At 40.2% G+C, this 24446-nt stretch overlaps 1 protein-coding gene across 10 annotated transcripts in view; it reads right to left on the bottom strand.

Moving 5' to 3' along the window:
- Positions 1-24446, bottom strand: part of PCNT (pericentrin) — a 315970-nt gene that overhangs the window by 25500 nt on the left and 266024 nt on the right. For all 10 annotated transcript variants that reach the window (XR_013537759.1, XM_078378579.1, XM_072976792.2 and 7 more), the window contains 4 exons: positions 24054-24150; positions 18420-18527; positions 2014-2252; positions 271-359 (listed from right to left, as the gene is read on the bottom strand). Coding sequence is in view for 9 of the 10 variants with exons in the window: in XM_078378579.1 (XP_078234705.1) it covers positions 271-359; positions 2014-2252; positions 18420-18527; positions 24054-24150 (533 nt within the window). In the remaining variant the exon portion in view is untranslated. The remainder of the gene's footprint in view (positions 1-270; positions 360-2013; positions 2253-18419; positions 18528-24053; positions 24151-24446) is intronic.

Raw genomic sequence — 24446 nt, 5'->3', positions numbered from 1 at the left:
CAAAGGTGCTTTCAATGTCTTGTGTTGAAAGTCTTGAGATTCAGGTCCACAAGGCTAAGTGTCTTCGTAATGAATAACTGAAAGCTGAATTCATTATGGATGATACAGTTGACAGTTTCAGTTATTTGCGCCACATTCATACTATCTATTTAGAAGTAAAAGCAATGATAATAGTAGAAGAATACTCTATTATTCTCTTTTGTTTATTTATACAAGGAAAAAATAAGAAATTGTTATGAATAGAAAGGATTCTTCAAAAGCAGTTCTTACATGAGCTGTGTCCAGTGCTGGGAGAAATGGACTCTGATGCCAATCCTTTCTTACTTACTTTATGCCATTTTTTCACCAAAAACTTTAACCTAGGAAATAGAGCAACAAATTAACATGCAAAATAATTGAAAAAAATACATGATATAAAAATTGATTTAATAATTGGAACATAAGAAAAGCCATACTGGATCAGATCCAAAGCCTATCTAATCCAATAGTCTGTTCCCATAGTGGCAAACCAGTTGCCCATGAAAACCCACCAGTAGACTTGAGCATAATTGTAGCTGCTGTCTCATGGTTTTCAGCTGCTGTTGTACAGAAACATATGAGTCTATAATTTTAAAAATTCAGCTTGAAATCAGAGTACTCTTGCTGAGACCTCAAGACTATTGAATTCAGTAGATATCAAGAACAGCAGTCAGGGATTAGAATGGGAAAATCCAGCTCTGTTAGAATTTTTCTGGTTTTAGTGACATCATCATAACTGATGTGAAGACAAGATGAAGAGGAAATATATGTAATAATATGATTTCAGGACCTGTAAGAGGCTCATGGGGGGATACATTTGTGTTTTTTGCACTACCCCCAAGTTCTGTCTTGCTTTGGTTGGTTCAGCTGGAGATAATTGTTCTGCACAGGCAGGATAATTATGGTTTTGTGAAAAATTTTTGGAAAACTTTTCTGTTTTTCCCCATAAACTTTTAAGAACGTTCTCAAACCACTGATTCTCTTTTGACTGCTTTTGTATGACATTCCTTTCCTTAGTACCTCCTTAAGTACTAGGTTCACTATGTCTGTCTTCAACTTTATAATATTGTTTTCTATATGAAGATGGTATTTTGGGACACTGTGTATTAATAAACTGGTGATTTTACTTGCTGATACAATAGGTTGCAAAGTTACAAATTCAAACTCAAATCTGTATTAGTCAAACTTGGCAAATTAAACACATCTCACAGTTGTGCTAGAGATGTACATGTAAGAATCATATATGCCATTCTTACTTCTTTTCAAGGAGAGATAATAAATTCTACACATGGGAGCTTTGCATTCATCTCCTGGGGGAGTTGAATATGAAGCCCAGCAGCACAGGTGTCCCAGCGGTCCTTTCCTCGCCCCCTGAACCAGCTCATTCTACTTCCCTGGCTACTAGGCATCTGCATGCCTGGCAGCAGCAACATCGTACTAATTGAAGACATAGTCCTGCTAGGGCAGGGCTTCCCCGTCTCTCCCTCTAGACTGTTCAGCAGCTGAGCAGGGAGTCTCATCTTCCCGCCTCCTTGCTGGAGTGGTTGACTGCAGGGAGAGGTGAAGCAACGCCAGTGGAGCTACATCTGTGATTGGTGCAATATTCAGATTATAAATGAGAGACAAAGTCTCAAGATGCAGAACTTCTACATCCTTTGTCTCTCATTTATAATCTGGACTTTTGTGGATGTATCGGTTCCTTTTGTTTTATTGGTACAATGTTGCCTGGGCAAGCACTGAGGAGCCTAGTAACTGGAGTGAGCTGGTTCTAGGGACAGGGAAGGACACCTGGGACACCTGTGCTGGTGGGCTTTGTATTCATCTCCCAAGCTCCCATGTCTAATAAACATAATACACCTGCCACAGTTTGAATGTTTAAATGTATTGCATCAAAAAGATTTAGAGGAATGTTTATCCCTTAAAAACAACACCTTGTAAAAAGCAATATAGGAAATGATTTGCTATAAACACTCCAAAGCACTAGAAGTTTCTTACCTTGATATTGCAATAATCACTCTGACCGCAGATCTAAACTTGATGAAAAAATAGCCCCGTGATTCAGAAACATTTAAATCAGGAGGGGAAGGATAAATGCCCATACGAGCTATCAGGGACAGAGTTGCTTGCTCACATTCTTGGAATCCTCCCAGGAGCAGCAGAAGGTATTTCTTCTGATAAACTAGAGCTTTCCGAAAGCTCTCTGCTCTCAAATACTTTCTATATAATTTTTGCATCTGAAGAAACAAACAGAACATTTTCCTTATGATTAAGAAGGCAGTTACCCAACTTTCTAGCTGAATTATTTCCTGCAGTCTGTTTGCCTACAGCTTGTTAGTATTTAATGGAAGGGTACAGCATTAAAGACAACCTGTGATCAAAAGACTGGGAAAGATATTGAGATGTCTACCTGTCTCTGGATCCTAAAGGGACATTTCAAAGGTTTATGTTTGGTTAAAGCCATACAGACTTTCTGCTGTGTGTAAAGAAGGCTTACAAGCCATTAGTGATAGGTGTTCTACTTAGGGCTTAGAGATGGTAACTTTTCTTTTTGCCTTTGCCCTGGAAGGTGAAAGACATAAGCTGATGAGGGAAGTCCAAACATCTGGGTTAGGCAAATGGTAGATTACTTTCTGTAAATTAGGGTAACATACAGTTTACTGTCTTTTTTCATATCTGGTTATCTGTATCCTCATTTTTGTAAACTTGAAATGATTCTTGTTAATTGGCAACAATCTGGTTTGTTTCCTATCATTTTTCTTTGTTCTTTATTTCAATAAACTTGAAATAAAACTGGCGAGTCTGGTTTACTACAGGGAGGGTATTAGCTCTATTCATAGAATCATAAAATCATGCTAAAAATACAGAATGTGTTATGAGTGACAGAGTGTGTGTGCTCCAGAAAGACCAGCACCCCAGGCCAGAAAAGAAGATGGAGACTTGCAAGGAAGATGGGATGGTGAGCCTGATACAAATCTGCAAAGAGTTGCAAGAGATAACGTTTCTATGTCAGTAGGAAACCTCAGATAGGGGAGGAAGTTCTAAAAGTGGACTGGTTGGCTTGTTTGTTTAGACAGGAAAAGGGAAGAAGACTGGATGTCACCAGTTGTCCAGACAAGAAAAGGGAAGCAGGCTGACTGGAACTGAAACTGTGGTAAATGGAACAAACTGTACACATGTAAGAAGCATTCCTGCATGGCAAACACAGACTGTACCTGGCCAGGAAATCAGGATCTGCCCCCCTGATTGCCTATGCCCACCCAGGTTCAGCCCATAGGCACAGCTCACAAGGAAGATGCCTATAAGAAGAAAGGAAGAGAAGAGAGACAGAAGGAAGAGACGGTGAGCTTCGAACAGCGCTGCAATGTTGCTCTCATTGCTCTTACTGAGGGACTGATCAACTGTTGAAGAAGAGTTCTGTGTTTGTGAGTATTGACTGAATGAGGAAGAATGAAAGAGGCCTCTTTATACCTTTGTCTTTTGTTGTCTTATGAATGAAAGCAATAAATGTTACATGAATAGTGTTTAACTTAAAAATTGGGTGTATGGTCTTCTTCTCAGTAGTCTGGTCAGGTTTTCTCTCCTCTCCTGGTCCCTCTTCCCAGGATATAAAGGACATTAATCCCACGAATAAGAAACAGACCATAAAATATAATAGTGTTGATGGGGCAGGGCAGTAGGAAAATAGGAAAGTGGGAAAATAGCAAGACCTTAAATGAGATGGATTAACTCAATGCATCAACAGCCACACCTAAACAGAACTTACTGGAAAAGACAATGTTGCTAGGAAGGGCGAGGGGGGGGTAACAGGAAGCAAGAACAACCTAATATGAGATATTGTTAGTTTTCAAATCTGAGCAGAGCGGTTCATGATATTAATCATTTAGTTACTGTAAATCAAAAGCTACTTGATGGCACAAAACAACTTTGGAGATTCTTTTTCTTAATTACAGTGGTGCCTCGCACAGCGAGGTTAATCCATTCCGGATTAACCCTCGCTGTGTGAAACATCGCACTACGGAAAGTAAAAAGCCATTGGAACACATTAAACATGGTTTAATGCGTTCCAATTTGGCCAAATACTCACCGTTGTGCGATGTTCCGGTATAGCCGGCAGCCATTTTCGCGCCCTCCCCTCGCACAACGAGGGCGCGAAAACGCTGCGATCAGCTGTCCGGCGGGTCCAAAATGGCCGCCGGAACAGCCGAAATGGCGGGGCGCAGTGTTTTCGCGCCCTTGGTAAGCAAGGGGAGCGCGCGAAAACGCTGCCGGAAGCCCCAAAATGGTTGCGCGCAGCCATTTCGGGGCTTCCGCAGCGTTTTCGCGCACTCCCCTTGCTTACCAAGGGCGCGAAAACGCTGCACCCCGGCCCCTTTCGGCTGTTCCGGCGGCCATTTTGAAGCCGCGGAACAGCTGATCGGCGGGTCACAAAGCGAAGGTGGCTTCGGGATTTTTGGAAGTGGCTTCGGGATTTTTCGAGCAAGCCAAGCAGAAAATTAGGGAAAGAGATGCCCTTGTAGAACATCTGTACCATGAAAACATACTTTTAAAACGTTTTTTAAGCACAGAACCTGGCTTGATGCAAAGGTTTTTCCAAGCTCAGCAGGGTTCCTTTGGGGATTACTGCAACGAGACACTCCAAACAATTGGGAGCGACCCTGAGATGCAAGATGCTTGTGTGGAAAGAGTTAACGAGGCCCAGTGGAATTCTAATGGGCATTCCAGAGAAGACAGCGATTTATCGCCCGTCCAAACAAAGGATTCACAGGCCCTGGAGCCGCGCGCAGAGAAAGGAATGCAGGAGAAAGTTCGCCGAGAAACTGTTTCCTTGGGGGAAATAGCATCGGACGACCCAAGGGAAAACTGCAGTGCTCCAGAGAATTTCAATGCATTGGGAGTCAACTCAGCACCACCCTCAGCTCTTTTTCAGAGCACAGGACAGGTGAGAAATTCTGAAATAATTCGGGATGAGACTATGGGTTTGCCAGAAGAAAGAGAGCAAGGGATTGCAATTACTGTGACTGAGAGTCCTCACATCAGCTTAGAAGCAACAGTAGTTCATGGGGGAGTAAAATACCAGCAGGATGATGTAATAGAGACTCAGCGCAATTCTTTGCCAGGACTTGTGTCAGCAGATCTTGATGCATGTCAGATCTCAAACAACCCCCCTTCTCTTAGCCCCGAGGGAACAGCGAAATCAGACACTGTTAGGTTGACAGGGACCCCGTGTACTTCATGGCAGTTGGGGAGTAATGAAATTTACCAAGGAGGTGGCCTACTCAGTGTACCGGAACAGTCAGCTGAGAAGGCTGGAGGAGTGAAGGTTTTCTCAGAGTCTTTGCCAAGTGCCTTAGTAGTTGATAGTGGAGCGGTTTTGCAGCATGGACTTTCACATTGTTTCAATAGTACAAGTGACTGTGTAAACTTGCTTAAAGATAGAAAGCTGCATTTGAACCTGTCAGATGGTGAGACTGTTTCTAACACAACCAACGAAGGGGGAAGCGCTAACTTTTTGGGATTACAAAGTACTGATGTTTCTCCAGAGACTGAAATCATATCTGGAAACTTTGGCCCAGTACCACAGACAAACTTCTCAGAAAGATCTTTAGAGAGAAAAGCAGAGGTTTGGGACCATTCTTATTTTCAACAGCCTATTTTCCAAGGAAGTGGTGAGAATGCTGTTACTGTTTCTGAGGCTATGCAGAGTACTCCCGAGGGAACTCTGATGCAACAGCGGCCTCTTGTGACCAAACCTGATAGCACAGCTAATTCAGCAATACAGGTATTCAGGGGTGAAGGCATTGATCAATTTAGCCCAGGACAGATATTGGAGCCTGTGTTAGCTAATCACCAAAACGTCTTCTCGAATTCACCGGGAGAAACTAATGTGGTGAAACATTTTATTACAGTCAATGTTGAGTCGTTGGTAGAAATTGTTGCAAACACTGAATACATTTCTGTGATTGGAATAAAAGGAGGACTTTATCAGATTTTAAATAAAGAGGAACATCGCCCTTATACATCATTTACTTGCCCTCAGGGAATTTACCAACTCAGAAAACTAGCACCTGGAATGGAAAATACCTATGTTACTTTTCAGAAATTGGTTGATGAATTGTTTGGTGATTTATATTACGTGATTGGCTATGTAGACAACCTTGTAATTTACAGCCCTGATCCAATGTTACATGTAAAACATATAGAAACGGTACTTTGCAGATTGAGGAGCGCAGGATTGGAAGTGCAAATGGATCATTGTGTTTGGTTTGAGGGGAAGGTGTTCTATTTAAAATATTTGATTGGGAAAAATTGTCATTTACCCGAGTATTTTAAAGTGAAAGTTATAAATGATTGGCCTGTTCTTACAGAAAGAGAACAGATGTTGGTATTTTTAAGATTAGTTGACCATTTCCAAGAATGCATTAATGGTTACAGAGATTTGGTGTCACCTCTAAAGAAATTAGTAAGGAAAGCAAGATCTGTTGCAATGCAGTGGACACGAGAATGCAACCAGTCTTTTGAGTGTTTAAAAATGTTACTTATAACAGAACCAATCTTGCAATCAGCTAACTTTGCTAAACCCATGCTCATTCAAAGTGCTTTTTCAGAACGTGGTTTAAGCGCGATTTTGCTTCAACCAGATGACACTAATTTTTTACACCCCTTAACTTACGTGGCCAGAAAATTGAAGGAAAAAGAGAGGAAGTATAACTCCCAGGAGGGAAATGCCTATTCAATTTTGTGGGCTCTTCATGTTTTCAGAATATATGGATGTACACGGAAAGTGGTTATTCAAGCAGACAAAAATGCTTTGACATTCTTAGAGAAGCAGAGATATCGAAGCCCAAGATTAATGCAGTGGTATTTCAGATTGCAAAAATATAATTTTGATGTTGAACATCTACCTGGAAAGGAGGCCTTGATTGCCCATTGTTTATCTAGAATATTCAGTGCAGATGCAAGGGGAGAAAATGGCTAGAATTGTTAAAGCTCTGATGTTTAATTTTCTTGGTAATCTGTATGACAATGTTCCTGAGCATACATAGAGTGTTTTATCCATTATTACTTCATATCAGTATATTGGTTTGACAAGTTATTATGATGTTAACCCTGGTTTCACTATTTTACTGTTGGATGACTAGAGTATTATCTGAGCATATGCAGAGTGATGTATTTGATTAATTATACTACATGTTTGTTCTTCTGTTTTTCAGACTAGTAGAAGTGTCTAACGCAAATTTCTCTCATGTATGGTAAATAATGTAATTATGATAGTTCTCATGTATCAATTGTTTTGCTACTTTAGAATCATATTTGAAATGTATTACTTTATGTTCAAGTTAATATCTTTCTCTATTTTGTTAATGCTTAATTATGACATCTCATCTTATTCAGTTATCAAAATTAAAATTTAAATTGTTTGAGAATTTTGTTAATCTTCCGGGGGCTTGTGATGAGATGGGTTTTTGAGTTAAAATCTTTTAAGGCATATGGGTTTTGTAATTAAGAGATGAGCCAGAGAGGTTCCATCTTGTTTCTTTGTATAAAGTATCTGTGCTATGCTGACAAGTTGTTTTCTAGGCGAGCAGAGAGAATGTTATTCTGAAAGCCTGAGAAAGGACTCTGTGTGATTAGATAGATGGGAATTGTTGTGACTCTTTGATAAACCACAGAAAACCCAAATAACATCTGGTGCGTATGGGAAGGAAGTCATGTGATGTAACAGGACTGTTTGCCTAGTAACGAACTCTGATTGGATGACATCGTGGGAAGGTGCATTAAGCCCTTGCCAGTTACTCTTGAAAAAGGAACTTTTTCTCTATGGACTTTGTCTTTCCCAGACCGACCTTTCAGTCATTCGTGACCTACTCTTCAGCCATTTGGGACTCACCCTAATGTCTTTCGAGACGGACTGGTGGCCTACCTACCTGGACTGGTTCCTATGCTTTGCTGGATTACTTTTGGACTTATGGGATTTTTCCTAAGGACTGTGCATGGACTATTTTCTATGGACTGTTCTATGGGATATTCTTTATGAACTCCTTTTCTTGGAATACTCCATATGGACTATCCTCTTGTAATTTTGTAAGGACTATGGTATATTTACTGGATTTTTCTTTTCTAAGGACTATGGGACATATAATGGATTTTTACTTTTGTTTAGGGGTTTTTATTCTATAGTATCACTGAGGACTATAGCCTTTTTATAACCTACTTGGATTATTTTGTTTTTACTAATGATTTCCTAGACTGGAACTGTTTTTATTCTTTTTAATGTCTTTTTGTGTTTTTATAAGGTTTTTGAACTCTTTTATATTTTTCATGTTTTCTTTGCCTCACTACATCTGTGTAACTAAACAGCACAATGCTAGTTTATTTGTTTTGGTTTAATTTGGCTTTGATACCTAGTAACATGCTTTTTCTTTAATAAAATAAAGATTATAAAACTCATTTGGTTTCCTGAACAGTACACTTGCCATAGGGTCATCTGAGAGTGCTGCCTCGGCCTAGCTTACTTAGAGTCCTGTCAGTGGTGCAAGTTAAGTCTAAGGACTACAAAGCCCACCTGACCTTTTCACAATAATATCTGAGAGTACCAGGGTGTTCTTATGTGGGCAGACCTGCGAGAAGGAGTGTTGTATCAAGGCTAGCTGAGATTGGACTCACTCAGCCCATTTTAGCATGTGCAAACTCCTGATTGCTCTCTGTCCAAGCTTACACGTGAGTTTTCGAACCCGTGTTTGCGACAAGCGAACCGCTTACCGACCTTCGCTCTGTGAATTTTCCCCTATGTAGGTGCCGTTTTGCGATCGCATTTGCAATCGCAAACACGGCATCGTTGCGCGGATTCGTCGCTCTACGGAGCGACCGTTGTGTGAGGCACCACTGTACTAGGCAATTGTACGGTGACAAGATGACTGGAATGGTTGAAACTATGACAGGATAGGCACCAAAACTCTGCTAACATTGAGTAAGACCATCCCAAGCCACAAAGCAGAAAAACAACAACAGTAATTTCACAGCTTAGAATCATAAAATCATGAAGTTGGAAGGGGCCCATACGGCCATCGAGTCCAACCCCCTGTTCAGTGCAAGAATACAAATCAAAGGATCTCTACCAGATGGTTGTTTACATTCCTCTTGAATGCCTCCGGTGTTGGAGCGCTTGCCATCTCTTGAAGTAACTGTCAGCAAACACGGGTTCGAAAACACGTGTAAGCCTGGACAGAGAGCAATCAGGAGTTTGCACATGCTAAAATGGGCTGAGTGAGTCCAACTCAGCTAGCCATGCTACAACACTCCCTCTTACAGGTCTGCCCACATAAGAACACCCTTGTACTCTCAGATATTATTATGAAAAGGTCAAGTGGGCTTTGTAGTCCTTAGACTTAACTTGCACCGACAGGACTCTGAGTAAGCTAGGCCGAGGCAGCACTCTCAGATGACCCTATGACAAGTGTACTGTTCAGGAAACCAATTGAGTTTTATAATCTTTATTTTATTAAAGAATAAGCATGTTTTTAAGTATCAAAGCCAAATTAAACCAAAGCAAATAAACTAGCATTGTGCTGCTTAGTTACAAAGATGTAGTGAGGCAAAGAAAACATGAAAAATAGAAAAGTGTTCAAAAACCTTACAAAAACACAAAAAGCCATTAAAAGAATAAAAACAATTCCAGTCCAGGAAATCATTAGTAAAAACAAAATAATCCAAGTAGGTTATAAAAAGGCTATAGTCCTCAGTGATCCTGTAGAACAAGAATCCTGTACTAAAAAGAAAAATTCAGTAAAAGTCCCATTGTCCTTAGAAAAGTCCAAGAGTATAGTCCATATGGAGTATCCCAAGAAAAGAAGTCCATAAAGAATATTCCATAGATAACAGTCCATAGAAAATAGTCCATGCATAGTCCTTAGACTAAATCCATAGGTAATCCAGTATAGTAAAGGTTAGTCCCATGTGTCACGAATGAATAAAGAGTCGGTCTTGAAAGACAATGTCCATAGGGAAAAAGTTCCTTTTTCAAGAGTAACTGGCAAGGGCTTATCGCACCTTCCCACGATGTCATTCAATCAGAGTTCGTTACTAGGCAAACAGTCCTGTCGCATCACATGACTTCTTTCCCATACACAGCAGATGTTATTTGGGTTTTCTGTGGTTTCGCATAAAGTCACAACAATTCCCATCTAATCACCCCGAGTCCTCTTCTCAGGCTGTCAGAATAACATTCTCTCTGCTCGCCTAAAAACAACTTGTCAGCATAGCAAAGATACTTTATACAAAGAAACAAGATGGAACCTCTCTGGCTCATTTCTTAATTACAAAACCCATATGCCTTAAAAGATTTTAACTCAAAATCCCATCTCATCACAGTAACTGGTTCTACTGCTGTAATGCTCTAACAGTTAGGAAGTTTTTTCTGATATTTGACCAAAATCCCGCTCCGTGTAACTTGAACCCATTGTTGTGTGTCCTGCACCCTGGAATAACTGAGAACAATTCCTGCCCCTCCTCTGTATGACAGCCTTAAGAATAAGCCTAATGAGAGCCAAATAGAGAGGAACAAATACCTCATGGGATTTGGAGACTATACTTCTGTTAAAGCAGCAGGGATTAGGGATACCACAGCTCCAAAAATATTATGAATCTCTACAAATAAACCAAATTATTAAATTTATACAAATCCATGAGACTCGCAAGAATCACTATTGGGTGGAAATGGAAGGTGAAACGAAAATGGACATAGTAAATAAGTACGTATATTTATACCACTAAAATTGCTTTCCCCCACAATTCTCAAAATCACATTTACATCATTCCCCGTCTCATCTTAAAGAATTATCAACCAACAATCTAAATGCTCCAAATAGTTTTCCAAACCACGTGTCTCGAGATTTATTTTATTGGCATATTTTAATAAAGGCTTCCAATTTTCAGTGAATTGACTGTGCCTTATTTCTCCTCTATATAGTCTAACTTTATTAGTCATTTATTCCATCAACATTGTATGCTATCTTATTTGTATATGATTGTAATGAAAGATCTTGAGCGTTTTTCCAATTTCTAGATCTTGAGGTGCCTATAAGATTTGTAACTAATTCTTTATTTTCAAGTTTCTCGTTTCCCCCTGTAAATAATGAAAATAACAATAATGTTTCATTCATATCTATTTTTTGATTGGCCAGCGTCTCTATCCATCCAACTACTTCATGCCAGAATGCTTCTATTTTGGGGCAAGAAATCCACATATGTTCCAAAGTTCCTTTTTGTCCCCAGTTCCTCCAACATTTATCCGATATATCTTTATTAATTCTATGTAACTTTGTAGGACTGATGCACTACCTTCAGAACCATTTCTTTCACATTTGCTGATATAGATTTATATGGGTATATATTCCAGATTCCTGTCCAGATTTCCTTGGGTAGATTAATATTTAAATTTATTCCCCACACTGTTTAAGGTCCTCTGCCTTTTCCATATTCTTTTTCAATAATATTTTTATATATTAGTGAGGTTGTGGCATTCACCCTTGTATCACCTGTGTGTTTTGCCCTCACAAAGGCTCACGTTGCATTTTCCTCTCGCTGCCACCAATGGATTACTTCAATCCACAATATAAATGACATTTGTCAGAACACCTGGGTTATGAATACAAACTGAACTTATTTATTGAATTGAAGCAGATTTAATAACAGAATTTCTTCAGATAAACATTGTACACAAGCAAATAATTAACAGTTCTCTCAATACATACTTTGCTCTTGCAATATCATTACCACCTTCTCTACGTATTTTCTTAACCAGCCTTCTCACTCAGTATCTGTTCCCTCTCTCTCTGACTAACCCGCCTTTATATCTATCTGGATCTCATCCCAATCTCTATCTGGATCTCATCCCAGCCTCTATCTGACTCCTTCTTCTCCCGCCAAACCTTCATATACAAGCTGACTCTGCCTCTCCAATCCTCTCATAGGCTCATACAAATCAGCTCATAACTATGAACTGAGTGACGTGGGCGATTGTCACAGAAGTCAGTTCTCTCTTTTTATTTTTATCTCTTTGGATACAATATTTTTTCAAATTCAGTTATTGTTCTTAAAGACACCCAGGTTTTTGTTGTAAGTGAATAGTTTTATTTGGCTACAAATAAAACTTATTTGTTTTATTTGTAGCCAATTGGTTTTAATTTGCTTTGTTTTCTCTTCTATTTGCCTAATAGCGATTGGTTCCCCCGAATCGAATAAGTCAGTAATTCTATATATTCCAATTTGTTTCCACTCCTTAAATTGTGCATATTTCTCTTGAGACTTAAAATCTGGGAGATCCAAAAGGGGACATAAAGGGGATATTGGCAGGGCCAAAGTTTTACTATGTTTTTGCCACATCCTTAATGTTTCGGAAATGAATGGATTCTGTATTTGTTTTTTTCTAATTATTTTAGTGTTCTAAATATTTGTTCGTTTAGTCGTTTAGTCGTGCCCAACTCTTCGTGACCCCATGGACCATTTACTATGTCCATTTTTGTTTCACCTTCCATTTCCACCCAATTGGGATTCTTGTGAGTCTCGTCAATTTGTATACATTTAATAATTTGGTTTATTTGTAGAGCTTCATAATATTTTTGGAGCTGTGGTATCCCTAATCCCACTTTTTGACCTTGTCTATATTTAACACTATTTATGAATCTTACCTTATTTCCCTTTCCTGCAATGAATTTTTCTAGCTTTCCTTGCCATAGTTTTACTTTTTTAATATCTGGCTGTAGTGGAACCGATTATCTTCAGTAACAGATAAAGTCCCATTTATGACCTTGAAGGTACAGCTGTTTATCTCATTTCTCCTTTCTCTTCCACCGCAGCTACATTCTCTCTGTGTGATCTGCTTGGTTTCTCTGTTTGTCTGTAGCCTGTTCTCCTGGAAAGGAAATGTTTAAATCTTCAAAAAGACGCTGCAGTTCCTCTACAGTTGCTGTTGCTCTCAGGTTATTTTCCCTCATAACCGATAGTCTAAACGGATATAGCCATTTGTAGATTATTTTCCTCTCCCGAAGAACTTGTGTATATCTCCTTCATTGTTTACATTTAGATATTGTCTCTGCAGCAAGACCTTGAAAAAGTTCCACTTTTCTCCCTTCATATGTTAACTCCTGTAATTTATTCAAAGTACGGAAAACATTTGTCTTTATTGTAAATGAGACAAATCGCACCATTAGGTCTCTTCTCCAGTTCTTTGATCTTCTCCAGACCCGATGAACGATGTCCAAATCTTTGAGAGTGATTGAAGGTCTGGGAAAAGTCCTTGTATTCATTTTAAGATTATTTGTTTTGAGCCGTCCCCTCCTCTCTCAGATTCCTTAAAATGTCTCAGACAGATATTATAGCGTCTCCCCTGATTTTCCTGCTCTGTGAGTTTATCCGTTAATTGATGCATCTGCCTTTCAAATTCTTAATTTTTTGATTGCAGATTCTGCGCCAACTCAAATGCCGCGTCTGCTGTTTTTTATATTTTGCTAATGTTTGACTTCACCTCCATTAGAGTTTTTTCTAGGCATGCAATTACCCTCTTCATAACACTTTGTAAGTTTTTCCTTAATTGTTTCATTAGCTGCCTCATCTCATCCTTATCTTTATTAGTTTTTTCTTGCCCCCGCCCCTTCGCCTTACCAGTCGCCTTACTCTTGCTCTCAGAACCTGATGAGCTGGATAGCATCTCATCTTCATCTGAGGAGACTTGTGGCTTCAACAGGGACTCCCTTTGATGTCTTCTTTTTTGGCTTTTCCATATCTAGACAGCTTGTAATGTTTTAACTCTCACGCTTAATTGTTTATTTTCTCAGGGCTCTGAGCGGAGCTGATCTTCTATGCAGCCATCTTCATTTGCTTGCCTAGACCACGCCCCCTGAGGTCCACATAGTCAAAGCTATGGTTTTTCCTGTAGTGATGTATGGAATTGAGAGCTGGACCATAAAGAAGGCTGACTGCCTAAGAATTGATGCTTTTGAATTGTGGTGCTGGAGGAGACTCTTGAGAGTCCCCTGGACTGCAAGGAGAACTATCCATGCTGAAGGAAATCAACCCTGAGTGCTCACTGGAAGGGCAGATCCTGAAGCTGAGGCTCCAATACTTTGGCCATCTCATGAGAAGACTCCCTGGAAAAGACCCTGATGTTGGGAAAGTGTGAAGGCAAGAGGAGAAGGAGATGACAGAGGATGAAATGGTTGGACAGTGTTACTGAAGCTACCAACATGAATTTGACCCAACTCCTGGAGACACTGGAAGGCAGGAGGGCCTGGCGTGCTCTGGTCCATGGGGTCACAAAGAGTCGGACACGAGTTAGCGACTAAGCAACAACAACAACAAAAAAATAAAGTATTCTTTGACTGTTTATCAATCTCTAGCTGCAGTCTTGTACCCGCCACCTGCACTTCATATTTGTCTAGACTCTAGAGGGTCATAGTCCTTTGGGCTAAAATAGGAATTGAGCTGCTTTTTCTTTTTCTCCTATTATCATTTTTCTGTCTTCACTGTCCACAAAAGCTCACATTAAAATATAACAATCCTTAAGGAGCCACAATTTTTGTCTCTTATTTTAATTTATTTTTTATATCACCCCCTCTCTTGGGTTTTGCCTGATATGCTGGCACAGACTAACACAGCTACCTCTTCCCAATCTAGAATGAAAGTGTACTGTATTTTTCTGTGTATAAGACACTACCTTTTCCTAAAATGGTTACACTAAACTTGAGGGTCGTCTTATACACGGAAGTAAGCTGAGGAGAAAACCATGTGGTTGTGAAATTGCCCATGTCTCTACGAACAGGCTTCCTCCAATCACAAGGCTTATGTAACTGATGTCAGCTGATGCAAAGGAGAGCATGTAGGCAGTGCATGGATGCGAAAGTTGTCATGAATTTGATTATGAAAATTGTAAAAGTAGAATAGAGATGGATTTTGTTTCATAACAGCAACGAAACAACTAGAAGCTGACTGATGTCCAGGTGTTAATTAGGAAGAAAAAATTGTACAAGGTCAGTTCTTTTTCCAGCAGAAGAAAAAAAAAAAACAAGAAGAAGATGACCCTTATCTTATCAAAACTCCAATGGACAAGGACACAACGGCTTAATTTAAGAAAGACGGACGAAGAGAGAGAAAAAGGACGGAGAAGAGAGATGGGGGAGAGTTTGCTTGCACGACAGCCAGAGACGACACACGGAGAGAGATGCATCTGGCAGAACTTTAATTTGAAGACTGCGTAAGAATGTTAATTTAAGATATAGTTGGACTGTCTATTATTTTCGCTTTAGAGAGGAAATATCTGGTGGTGAAGACTGGGGTATTGGAAATAATTAATGACGTTATTATGCTTTAGTATATTTGTTTGAATGCTATCTTGTTTTAATAAAAGATAAAAAGACAATCTGTCTGTAAGTTGGCTCCTTGTTTAGACCACAGCTACTATGGTAAAATTGGTTACTTTAAAAATATATTATTTGATCTGGCCGTGTTTACGCTACCAAATTAGGGTCCTAAAGTAATAAAAAAGGAAGAGCAGATCTTCCAGATTGTTTCTTTAAAATCGAGACAGACTTGGGTGAAGGAGTGAGAAGTCGCCTAGGGCAAAATTACAGGACCCGATTTTGCTGGCAATAGGGACAGATCATTCAGGATCCCTCTCTGTCTTGTGTAAAGGCAGTTCTAAGGAACGCTTTTACCACAAAAGTGACTGGTAATGTTGGAGCATTCTGAGCTCATAAAGATGCCAGAAAATAAAAAATAAATAAGTGAATGTCTTAATCTGCAAAATTCAAACTGAATGTAATCATTTATGCAAATGAGGCTGAATGATTTACTCAGCTAAGTGTGATGCATAATATCATAGTACTGGTATGCAAATGCTGCCTAAATAGTAAATGAAAATGTGTTCCTTTCTAATGTTTAAAATATTGATTCCTGAATTTTTGGTTAGAAAATTGGGGGTCATCTTATACATGGAAAAATATGGCATTTTCGAGGCGGGGCTTCATCGCGGTGCTGCCAGCAGCTCCAGGGAACAGCTCCTGGGAAAAGCTGGAACTGCCTGGACTGGGGTCTCTCTAGAAATGAGGGGTCGAAGGGGAGACTAGGAGAGGTCTCTCTGAAGCAGTTGGTGAGCAACAGAAGGAGGAAGATTTGGCAGCAACCTGGTATTTCTTCCCTCTGAAAATGTGATACTTTATATTGATTGCCTTATTATTTCGTTGATACAGTGATTTACCATTTCTTCTGTTATTCTAAATAAACACAAGTTTTTATTTTAAAAGTCATTTATTTGCCTGAAGAGTCTCGGATGAAGGAATGGTTGGTGGCAGCCTGAACAAAGTGTGTGTATGTAAGAGTGACGTGACACCTCCTTTGTGATGAGTGACGAGGCTGTCACACTTACCAGCCTGCTTCTTCAAAAACGAAACTGACTCTTAAACAGCAGGCTGGTTCAAGGCCAAAAGAGAGACAGTGAGACAGAAAAAAAAAATTGTTTCTGGAAAAATCCCAGAGTGAAATATCACTGGACAGGATTTAAGAGACTGAAATTTTGTGAATGCTATTTAGCCTGGACCTTTCTCCCTAGACTGTGTGGGACTCTGATAATAGAATCTTATTAGGTTTTTGGAGAAGAAGGAATAAGCTTTTAGAAGCAAGAAAACAGACTGAGAATCATCATCGAGATGACATGGGCGATTGGACTGAGGAGTTAGGAAAACTAGGACTGGAGTTTTTTTATTGAATCTTTGGATTAATGGAAAGAACATTAGATGGATTATAAGGATATCTATTGGAGAGACTGACCCCCTGTGACTGCTGTTTAGTCTGGATTTTCTTTGGCTGGACTGTGTGGGATTCTGATAAAAGAATTTTGTTAGGTTTCTGGAGAAAAAGGGATATTTTTGCCATGGTTGTATTTTAAATTGTTGGGCTAAAAGTTAATTTATATATTACAATATCTCTGTAAGGATGGGAGGAAGAACCTAGGGGAGATTTATGATTGTAGGTTTGGTTTGTTGATAAAATAATGGAAACTTCAGAAAGATATTTGTGGGTTGGCCACTTTGGTGAAGGATATACAGTGGTGCCTCACAAGATGATTGCCTCGCGGGATAAAAACCCGCAAGACGATTGGTTTTTGTGATCGCTATGGTGCCTCGCAAGACAGTTTCTTTTATGACCATGCTTCGCAAGACTTCCCCCCCCCGAGACCGATGCCTCGCAAGACGAATAAATTTCATTCATCTTGCGAGGTTCCCATAGGGAACCTCACAAGATGATTTTTTTTTGCAAGACAGCGATTCTCGCAGAACAAATTACAATCGGCTTGCGAGGCACCACTGTAGTATTATTTATACAGACCCTACTCATTGGAAAGATTGAAATGACCTCCAATAAATTAAAATATCAAATGTTGGGGATGTTGTCTGCCCAATCTCAAAATTTGGGAATAGTGGCACAAAAATCAGACAAAGAATGGCTGGCTATCATGCAAAAGATAATAACAGCAGGATTTTAGCAAGTAAATGAACGTCTTAGCCAGATTGAAGATCAGATGAAAGAGAGGTTATGAGATGTTAAACAATAAATGAAGCTGTACTAACTCCAGAACTGCTTTTATTGAGTGTGATACCAGGTAACATAGATGGGATAAAGAGTTACCCAGTGAGCTATTTAGCTACTACAGTCAGAAAATGTTATGTTAAAATTGGACTGCTGTCCTGGATTCATCCTTCTCTTCCAAAAATTGGAAGAAAGCAGAGTTACAGAAACAAGAGGAGCTTATTGAGAAAATGTGAGAAGTGACAGAAATGGATACTCTTTCAGACGTGCTGAATGACTGTCCAATTCAAAAGGAAATTGAACGATGGGATTTATTATACAAATGGCTTCGGTTCCCTGATAGTGTTGGATTAACTTAGATTTAAACTAAAACATAACTGTAAATTGATAGCTGGAGGGTAATCAAATAGTAAAAAAGCAGAAAGCTGATTTGTTATTGAAATAGGAATAGATTGGATGATTGCATACTTTGTGTTCTCCTATCCCCCTAACCCTTTCCCTTTCCCCCACTTCCTTTTACCTTTTGTATTTCCTACCCTATTCTTAGTTGTTAAAAAATATTAAAAAGAAAAAAACTATGGTATTTTCTCCAGTAAGGAAGAGAAATAGCTTTGGATCATTTGTATAGAATTTGCTTCCTGACTTTTAAAATATTACAAACTTCATAGAATGTGGGATATTTATCCTGAGATTTCATTTCTCCCCCATTTGCTTTTCCTTTGCTTGTGGCATTCCTGTTCTTCCTCTGCTCACTCATGTGCTACTGCTGATATGAGTGAAAAAAAAAATGAAATGTAAATATAAATGTAAATAAGAAACTTTACCTTTAGATTGGAAGATGCCATAACTGATTTGTTTTCCATCACCAAGTTATGTTTGGTGGCTTCGTACTCTGTTGCTTTTATACAGTTCTGCAAATCCGGTTTTTCCCCCTAAACAAGATACATGGGTAGATTTTTTAAAAGCATATAATGTCAGCTACAGTGCTTATAAAGCCCAGTCTCTAATCCTCTGCCTGGCTACACCAAACATGAAGTACAAATCTCAAGGAAAAGTAACTATTCTCATCTATTCTATTAGCTGAAGTCCTCCAGTGGCGTTCTCAAAGAATTGAAAAATACCAAGTGAGTAATATCCAAAGGTGTGAAAAAAGAGAGGTTACCTACTGTAACTCTAGTTCTTCGAGTGGACATCTTTGAATTCACACAATAATCTTGTCCTGCACCTGTGCAAGAGTTCTTGGAATCTTATAGAGCTTTAGCACAAGTTTGCTGGAACCACTCCTTAATGTACATACTCCACCTGTACTAGTGTCTTAGTTCCTGTTGGGTAGTCTGCCACTGTCAAACAAACATAAGACATATGTGACAGAGAGAGGGGAGGATGGGCGGGATGTGTGAATTCACAGATGACCACTCAAAGAACCAGTGTTACAGACAGGTAACTTCTCTTTCTTCTTCATGTTCTCTGTGAATAGGGTCACTAGAAAACTGACTTATTGGAAGGTGGGCTGTGGCAGAAATATTGGTGCCAGAACCACTTGACCAAATGCAGCATCCACCTTGGCGGATAATGAGGGGCAAATGTAGAGGGTCATGCCAATGTGGCAGCCTTACACACATCTGGGAAGCTCACTCTAAGAAAGGTGGTGAATGTCACAATGACTCTGGGAGAGTGTGCTTTCACTGGGCCTGGTAAGGACATATGAGCCAGGTCATAGGCTAGTCAAATCCAGGGGAAAGCAATTTGAGATGAAAAAGAAGATCCTCTCTTGGAGCCATGGATACTGACAAAGAGTCTCTTAGATGTGTGGAAGGATGATGTTCGAGAGACATAAAAGGTGAAGGCTTGAGGGATATTGAGGGACTGCTAAGGAGGGCTCAAGTTTGTTGGAGGGCAACCGAAAGAAGATAGGCAAGATAACAGGTTGGCATACATGGAAACTGGAGACCTCTTCAGGAAGGAATGAAAGGCCTGGGTAGAGAGTGACCTTATCAGGGTGAAAGTGTAGGAAGAGTGGGTTCATTCAAAGTGTGGCATTTTCACTGCCCTGTGAGCCAAGGTGACTGCAAGGAGAAACATGGTTTTGAGTGATAGTAACCTCTCAGAGGCTGTAGCTAAAGGTACAAAGGGGGGGAAGTGTGAGGTGGTGTAGAATGAGCTGTAGGGACCATTGAGGAGATGCTGGTTGGGATGATTGACAGATATTCAATTGTCCTTTGAGAAACTTCTTGAGAGTGGGGTAAAAAAAAAAGACAGCAGCATCTAAGTTTTGTGACTGATGGGCTATAATGGCTGCATGATAGACCTTTAGGTGGATTGAGAGAAGTCCTGCTTGAAGAGGTGGAGAGGGAATGTTAAGACCATGTCCAATGTCACAGGCATGATAGGGAAGTTATTAGTTAGTGCAAACTTGAAGAAGACATTCCATTTATAAGAGTAGAGGAGATTAGTGGATGGTATGCATGCCTATGCCAGGATCTGGGTTACAGAGGGAGAATCCTCCATGCAGTGAGTGGGAGAGTCTGAAGGTCTAGATGAAAGACTTCGCCCTGATTCTGAGTTAGGAGATGTGGCAGTACTGGGAGGTATAGAATGTCTTGTGCTAAAGATCAAAGGGTTGTGAACCATGGATGGCAGGGCCACCAGGGAGCTATCGAGATTTCATCTGACCCATCCTGGAGGAGCTTGACAATGTTCTCTGAAGGCGAAAAATAATCAGTAGACTCAGTGACCAGGTGGTCATAAAGATGAAGCTGTCCAGTGGCCACTTGTGGTTGTGGGTTTGGAGTCTGCTTAGACTGTCCACTAAGACACTGTTTTCTGTAGAGATGTGAACGCTTTTGGGTAGATATGGAGGTTGTAGCAGCACTCCCACAAATGGACAGCAAGGTATAGGACGGACATGAAGAGGGTACTTCCTTGCTTGTTGATAATGTTGGTACCGTGTTTTCCCCAAAATAAGACAGGGTCTTATATTAATTTTTGCTTCAAAAATGCATTAGGGCTTATTTTCAGGGGAGGTTTTATTTTATAGTCATGTCATTTTCTGGTTGCTGCACAATGGTAGAGGGTGGGGTTTCACTTAACTAGGGCTTATTCTTGGGGTAGGGCTTATATTACGAGCATCTTGAAAAATCATACTGGGGACTGTGACTTTTGCAATAGGAAGAGAAGTTATCTGAAGGAGAATATGTGTGAGTATCCACAACATCAGAGTTGGGTGTAGGGAGGTCAGGTGGAGACTTGTGTGGCCATACAGAATCAGAGGCCTCCGTATCAGAGGTGGGGTGAGGCAGAGCCAAAGAGGTGGACAGATCTTCTGGGGAGGAATAGTAATGTAGCTGCTTCAATGTTGGAAGTGGGTAAGATGGAAACATGCCAGTGATTAGATCTGTTGGTACCCTGGATAAGGTCCAGAGGAGGCTGTGTGGGCCACCGCGATGCCTGAGTTGAGATGGTGCCAAGTGGAGCTGGGGTGTCCTCTGTAAGTTGTGATAACTTGTAAGGATGAGGAGCAAACATGGGATACTGTAGAGATGGGCTTTGTAGCTTCGGCATGTATTGGTATGGAACAGTGTGAGCATTTCTCAAACAAGGTTGGTACTGAGGTGGTGACGGTGATACTGAGGAGTCAGAGGGATAGTAGTAGACATAACGATGGTGATGGGACTCTGGATGTTATCGAATATGCAGTGGTTCATCCCAATAAATCCTTGGCTCTGGCTCATAGTAAGTCAAGTGATCAAGGAGAGTGAAACATTTAGGATAATAGTGTCAGACCAAGAGTTGTGCAGGACTGCTGACCATCGCCATGGGTGAGCCACAGAGGACATGATGTCATATAGATACCCATCTAATGTGTGGTGTGCCTTCCTCATCTGCTTACGAGACAGCTGAGGATCAGCCATTTGGAGGCTGATTTAGTGTCATGGCCAGATAGTGAATGTCCCATGGATCTGGGGCTCTTGTGAGCTGACTGCAAAACTTCAGCAACATCAACCAAGGTATTTCCCCATTCACAAATGGCTGAATGGAGGAAACAGTGCTTGGCCAAACAACGGGAGAGGAGCTTCCTCATTCCCTGAGGTATCAAGGTCAAGTCCATGGTCAATGACTGGGAAGGCTTGAGAGAACGTTCCCAGAGGAAGGATCTGAGACTATGTAAATTGCGTTTCAGTGCTGGCTTAGGAAAGTTTTTGCAGGCCTGGCACATGGTGGTCTGATGTGCCTCCTCCAGACAAAAAAGGCACTGAGAGTCCCCTTCTGAGAGAGGGACTTTGTTGGGGCAAGAAGCGCACCTCTTGAAGGGGCCTGAAGAAGTCAAAAAATGGTGAGGGAACAAAAAGGGAAGAGGGGCAGTGGAAGGGTAAAATGTAACAGTCTTTGAATCTCTCTCTTTTTTTTTAGAACTCATGAAAGGAAAGAAATGAAGGACGAGAGAATTACGCTAAAGTTAAGAGAAGCGGTGAACAGAGCTCTGCTCATCAAAAGGTGAGACCTCAGCTGTGTCAAAAAAGAAACTGAGGCACTTGCTAGTATGGGCGGAGTGTATGCATCAAGGGGGTGGTCCCAGCGAATGTGTGCTAAAGCTCTGTGCTTTAGCACAGAGAGCCTCTGTGCAGGCATAGGACAAGACCCTATTGTGTGTATTCATAGACACCATGAAGAAGAATACTACCTTCCCTCCTGCTCAGGTTTCTGGGACTACACTGAAGATTTTCAGTGAGGCTGTGAAACAGGTCCATGTCAGAAGCAGAAAGAGACACATATACAGTGGTGCCTCGCACAACGAGTGCCTCACACAACGATGAATTCACACAACGATGCCTTTTTCTGTTAAATTTGCTGCCTCACACAGCGATGTTTCCTATGGGGGATTTTCACACAACGATCTCCCTTTTCGCTCCTGTAAAAGTGTCTTACAATGTTTGGACACTGTTTTAAATGATTGCAATGGTTAGTCCACCTCCTGAAACCTATGCAAACTGATTTTGGTGTTGTTCTGACACTTCGTTAATTTATGATGATTTTTTGTTTTTTCTCCATAGGAAACCATTGGATGGTCTGTCTAATGGTTTCCAATGGAAAAAACAAAAAAATCATCATAAATTAACGAAGTGTCAGAAGAACACCAAAATCAGTTTGCATAGGTTTCAGGAGGTGGACTAACCATTGCAATCATTTAAAACAGCGTCCAAACATTGTAAGACACTTTTACAGGAGCGAAAAGGGAGATTGGGAAGAACTTTAAAAGGCAAACGGAGATCAAAGAGCCCTTTCCCGATCTCCCTTTTCGCTCCTGTAAAAGTGTCTTACAATGTTTGGACGCTGTTTTAAATGATTGCAATGGTTAGTCCACCTCCTGAAACCTATGCAAACTGATTTTGGTGTTCTTCTGACACTTCGTTAATTTATGATGATTTTTTGTTTTTTCCATTGGAAACCATTAGACAGACCATCCAATGGTTTCCTATGGAGAAAATTCAAAAAATCATCATAAATTAACGAAGTGTCAGAACAACAACAAAATCAGTTTGCATAGGTTTCAGGAGGTGGACTAACCATTGCAATCATTTAAAACAGCGTCCAAACATTGTAAGACACCTTTACAGGAGCGAAAAAGGACTTCGCAAAGGCATTGAAATGTATTGAGTCGGCTTCAATACATTCCAATATAGGAAACATTGTTTCACTCAACGATGTTTCCTATGGGGATTTTCACTGAACGATGGCAATCCGTTCCAATTGGAACGGATTAACCGGTTTTCAATGCATTCCTATGTGAAATGGTGTTTCACAGAACGATGTTTCACACAACGTTGATTTTTTTGGAACCAATTAACATCGTTGTGTGAGGCACCACTGTATAAGAGAGCCATCATACTACTGGCATGTTGACCCTTATCGGTCCAGATTGTTGTCCCGTCTCCTGAAAATGCCTTCTTTGCACCATGATCAGGCTTTTTTAAACAAAGAGGGGAGGGATTATTTACTCTTGTAGATGTTGCTTGAATGCAAATTTCAGTGACTACACAATACATTTGTATAGGTAGGACAGACAGCTCTGCAGTGCCTGGGCCACATGAACCCCACAGGCAAGGGCTTTTGTGGGCCTCCACAAAAAAAATGTTTTGGGCAAAAACGGGAATTGCACCTTGAAAGGCCCTCAGCAGATGAGAGATTTTATTTGTTGATTTGAAATAAAAGATGTAAAAAGTCTCTCTCTTCACCACCACACTGCATTTAAGCTTCTCCACTGATGGCAAGAGAGGGAGCCTTCATGTGGGTTGTCTCTAGACAGGGAAGGCTGAATCTAAGTACATTGAAGAGGATATTACAGTATTTAGGACAGATATTCTGGATGCACTTTCCTTATCCCACTGCACACTGTAGTTATATCTAACCATTAACTGAAGTATGACTAATGTTATTTGAAATTAGATGCACCTTCTTACCACAGGTTTGAAAGATGTTGATAGTTCTGCTTCAAGTTCAAGAATATTCAGCAAAGTGGCAATTGTTTCATCACTTGATGCAGGCCAGTTAATAGTTCTGTTAAAGACAGGGCAGGAAAGAAACAATCTAATAGAGATCATCATCCCAGGAGACAGACCTCTGAAAGCTCAGCCACTTAGCATAAATAGAGCAACAAAAATAATTTTATAGTTTTATAAAAACACTGATTAACCAGTAATGAAAATTTAATATATCCCAGCCAAATTTCAAAACATTATTTTGTACTAATATTTTTACAGTTTCTATCAGAAAACTGAAGATATCAATTTTATATTGAAGATACAGATTATATATTCATCTAAGCAATTCATAAACATGGCTACAAAAATAAG

The sequence above is a fragment of the Pogona vitticeps genome, chromosome 1 (genome assembly GCF_051106095.1).
Source record: "Pogona vitticeps strain Pit_001003342236 chromosome 1, PviZW2.1, whole genome shotgun sequence".
Taxonomy (NCBI): domain Eukaryota; kingdom Metazoa; phylum Chordata; class Lepidosauria; order Squamata; family Agamidae; genus Pogona; species Pogona vitticeps.
The sequence above is the reverse complement of the archived record's forward strand: the minus strand, read 5'-3'. Positions and strand labels throughout refer to the sequence as shown.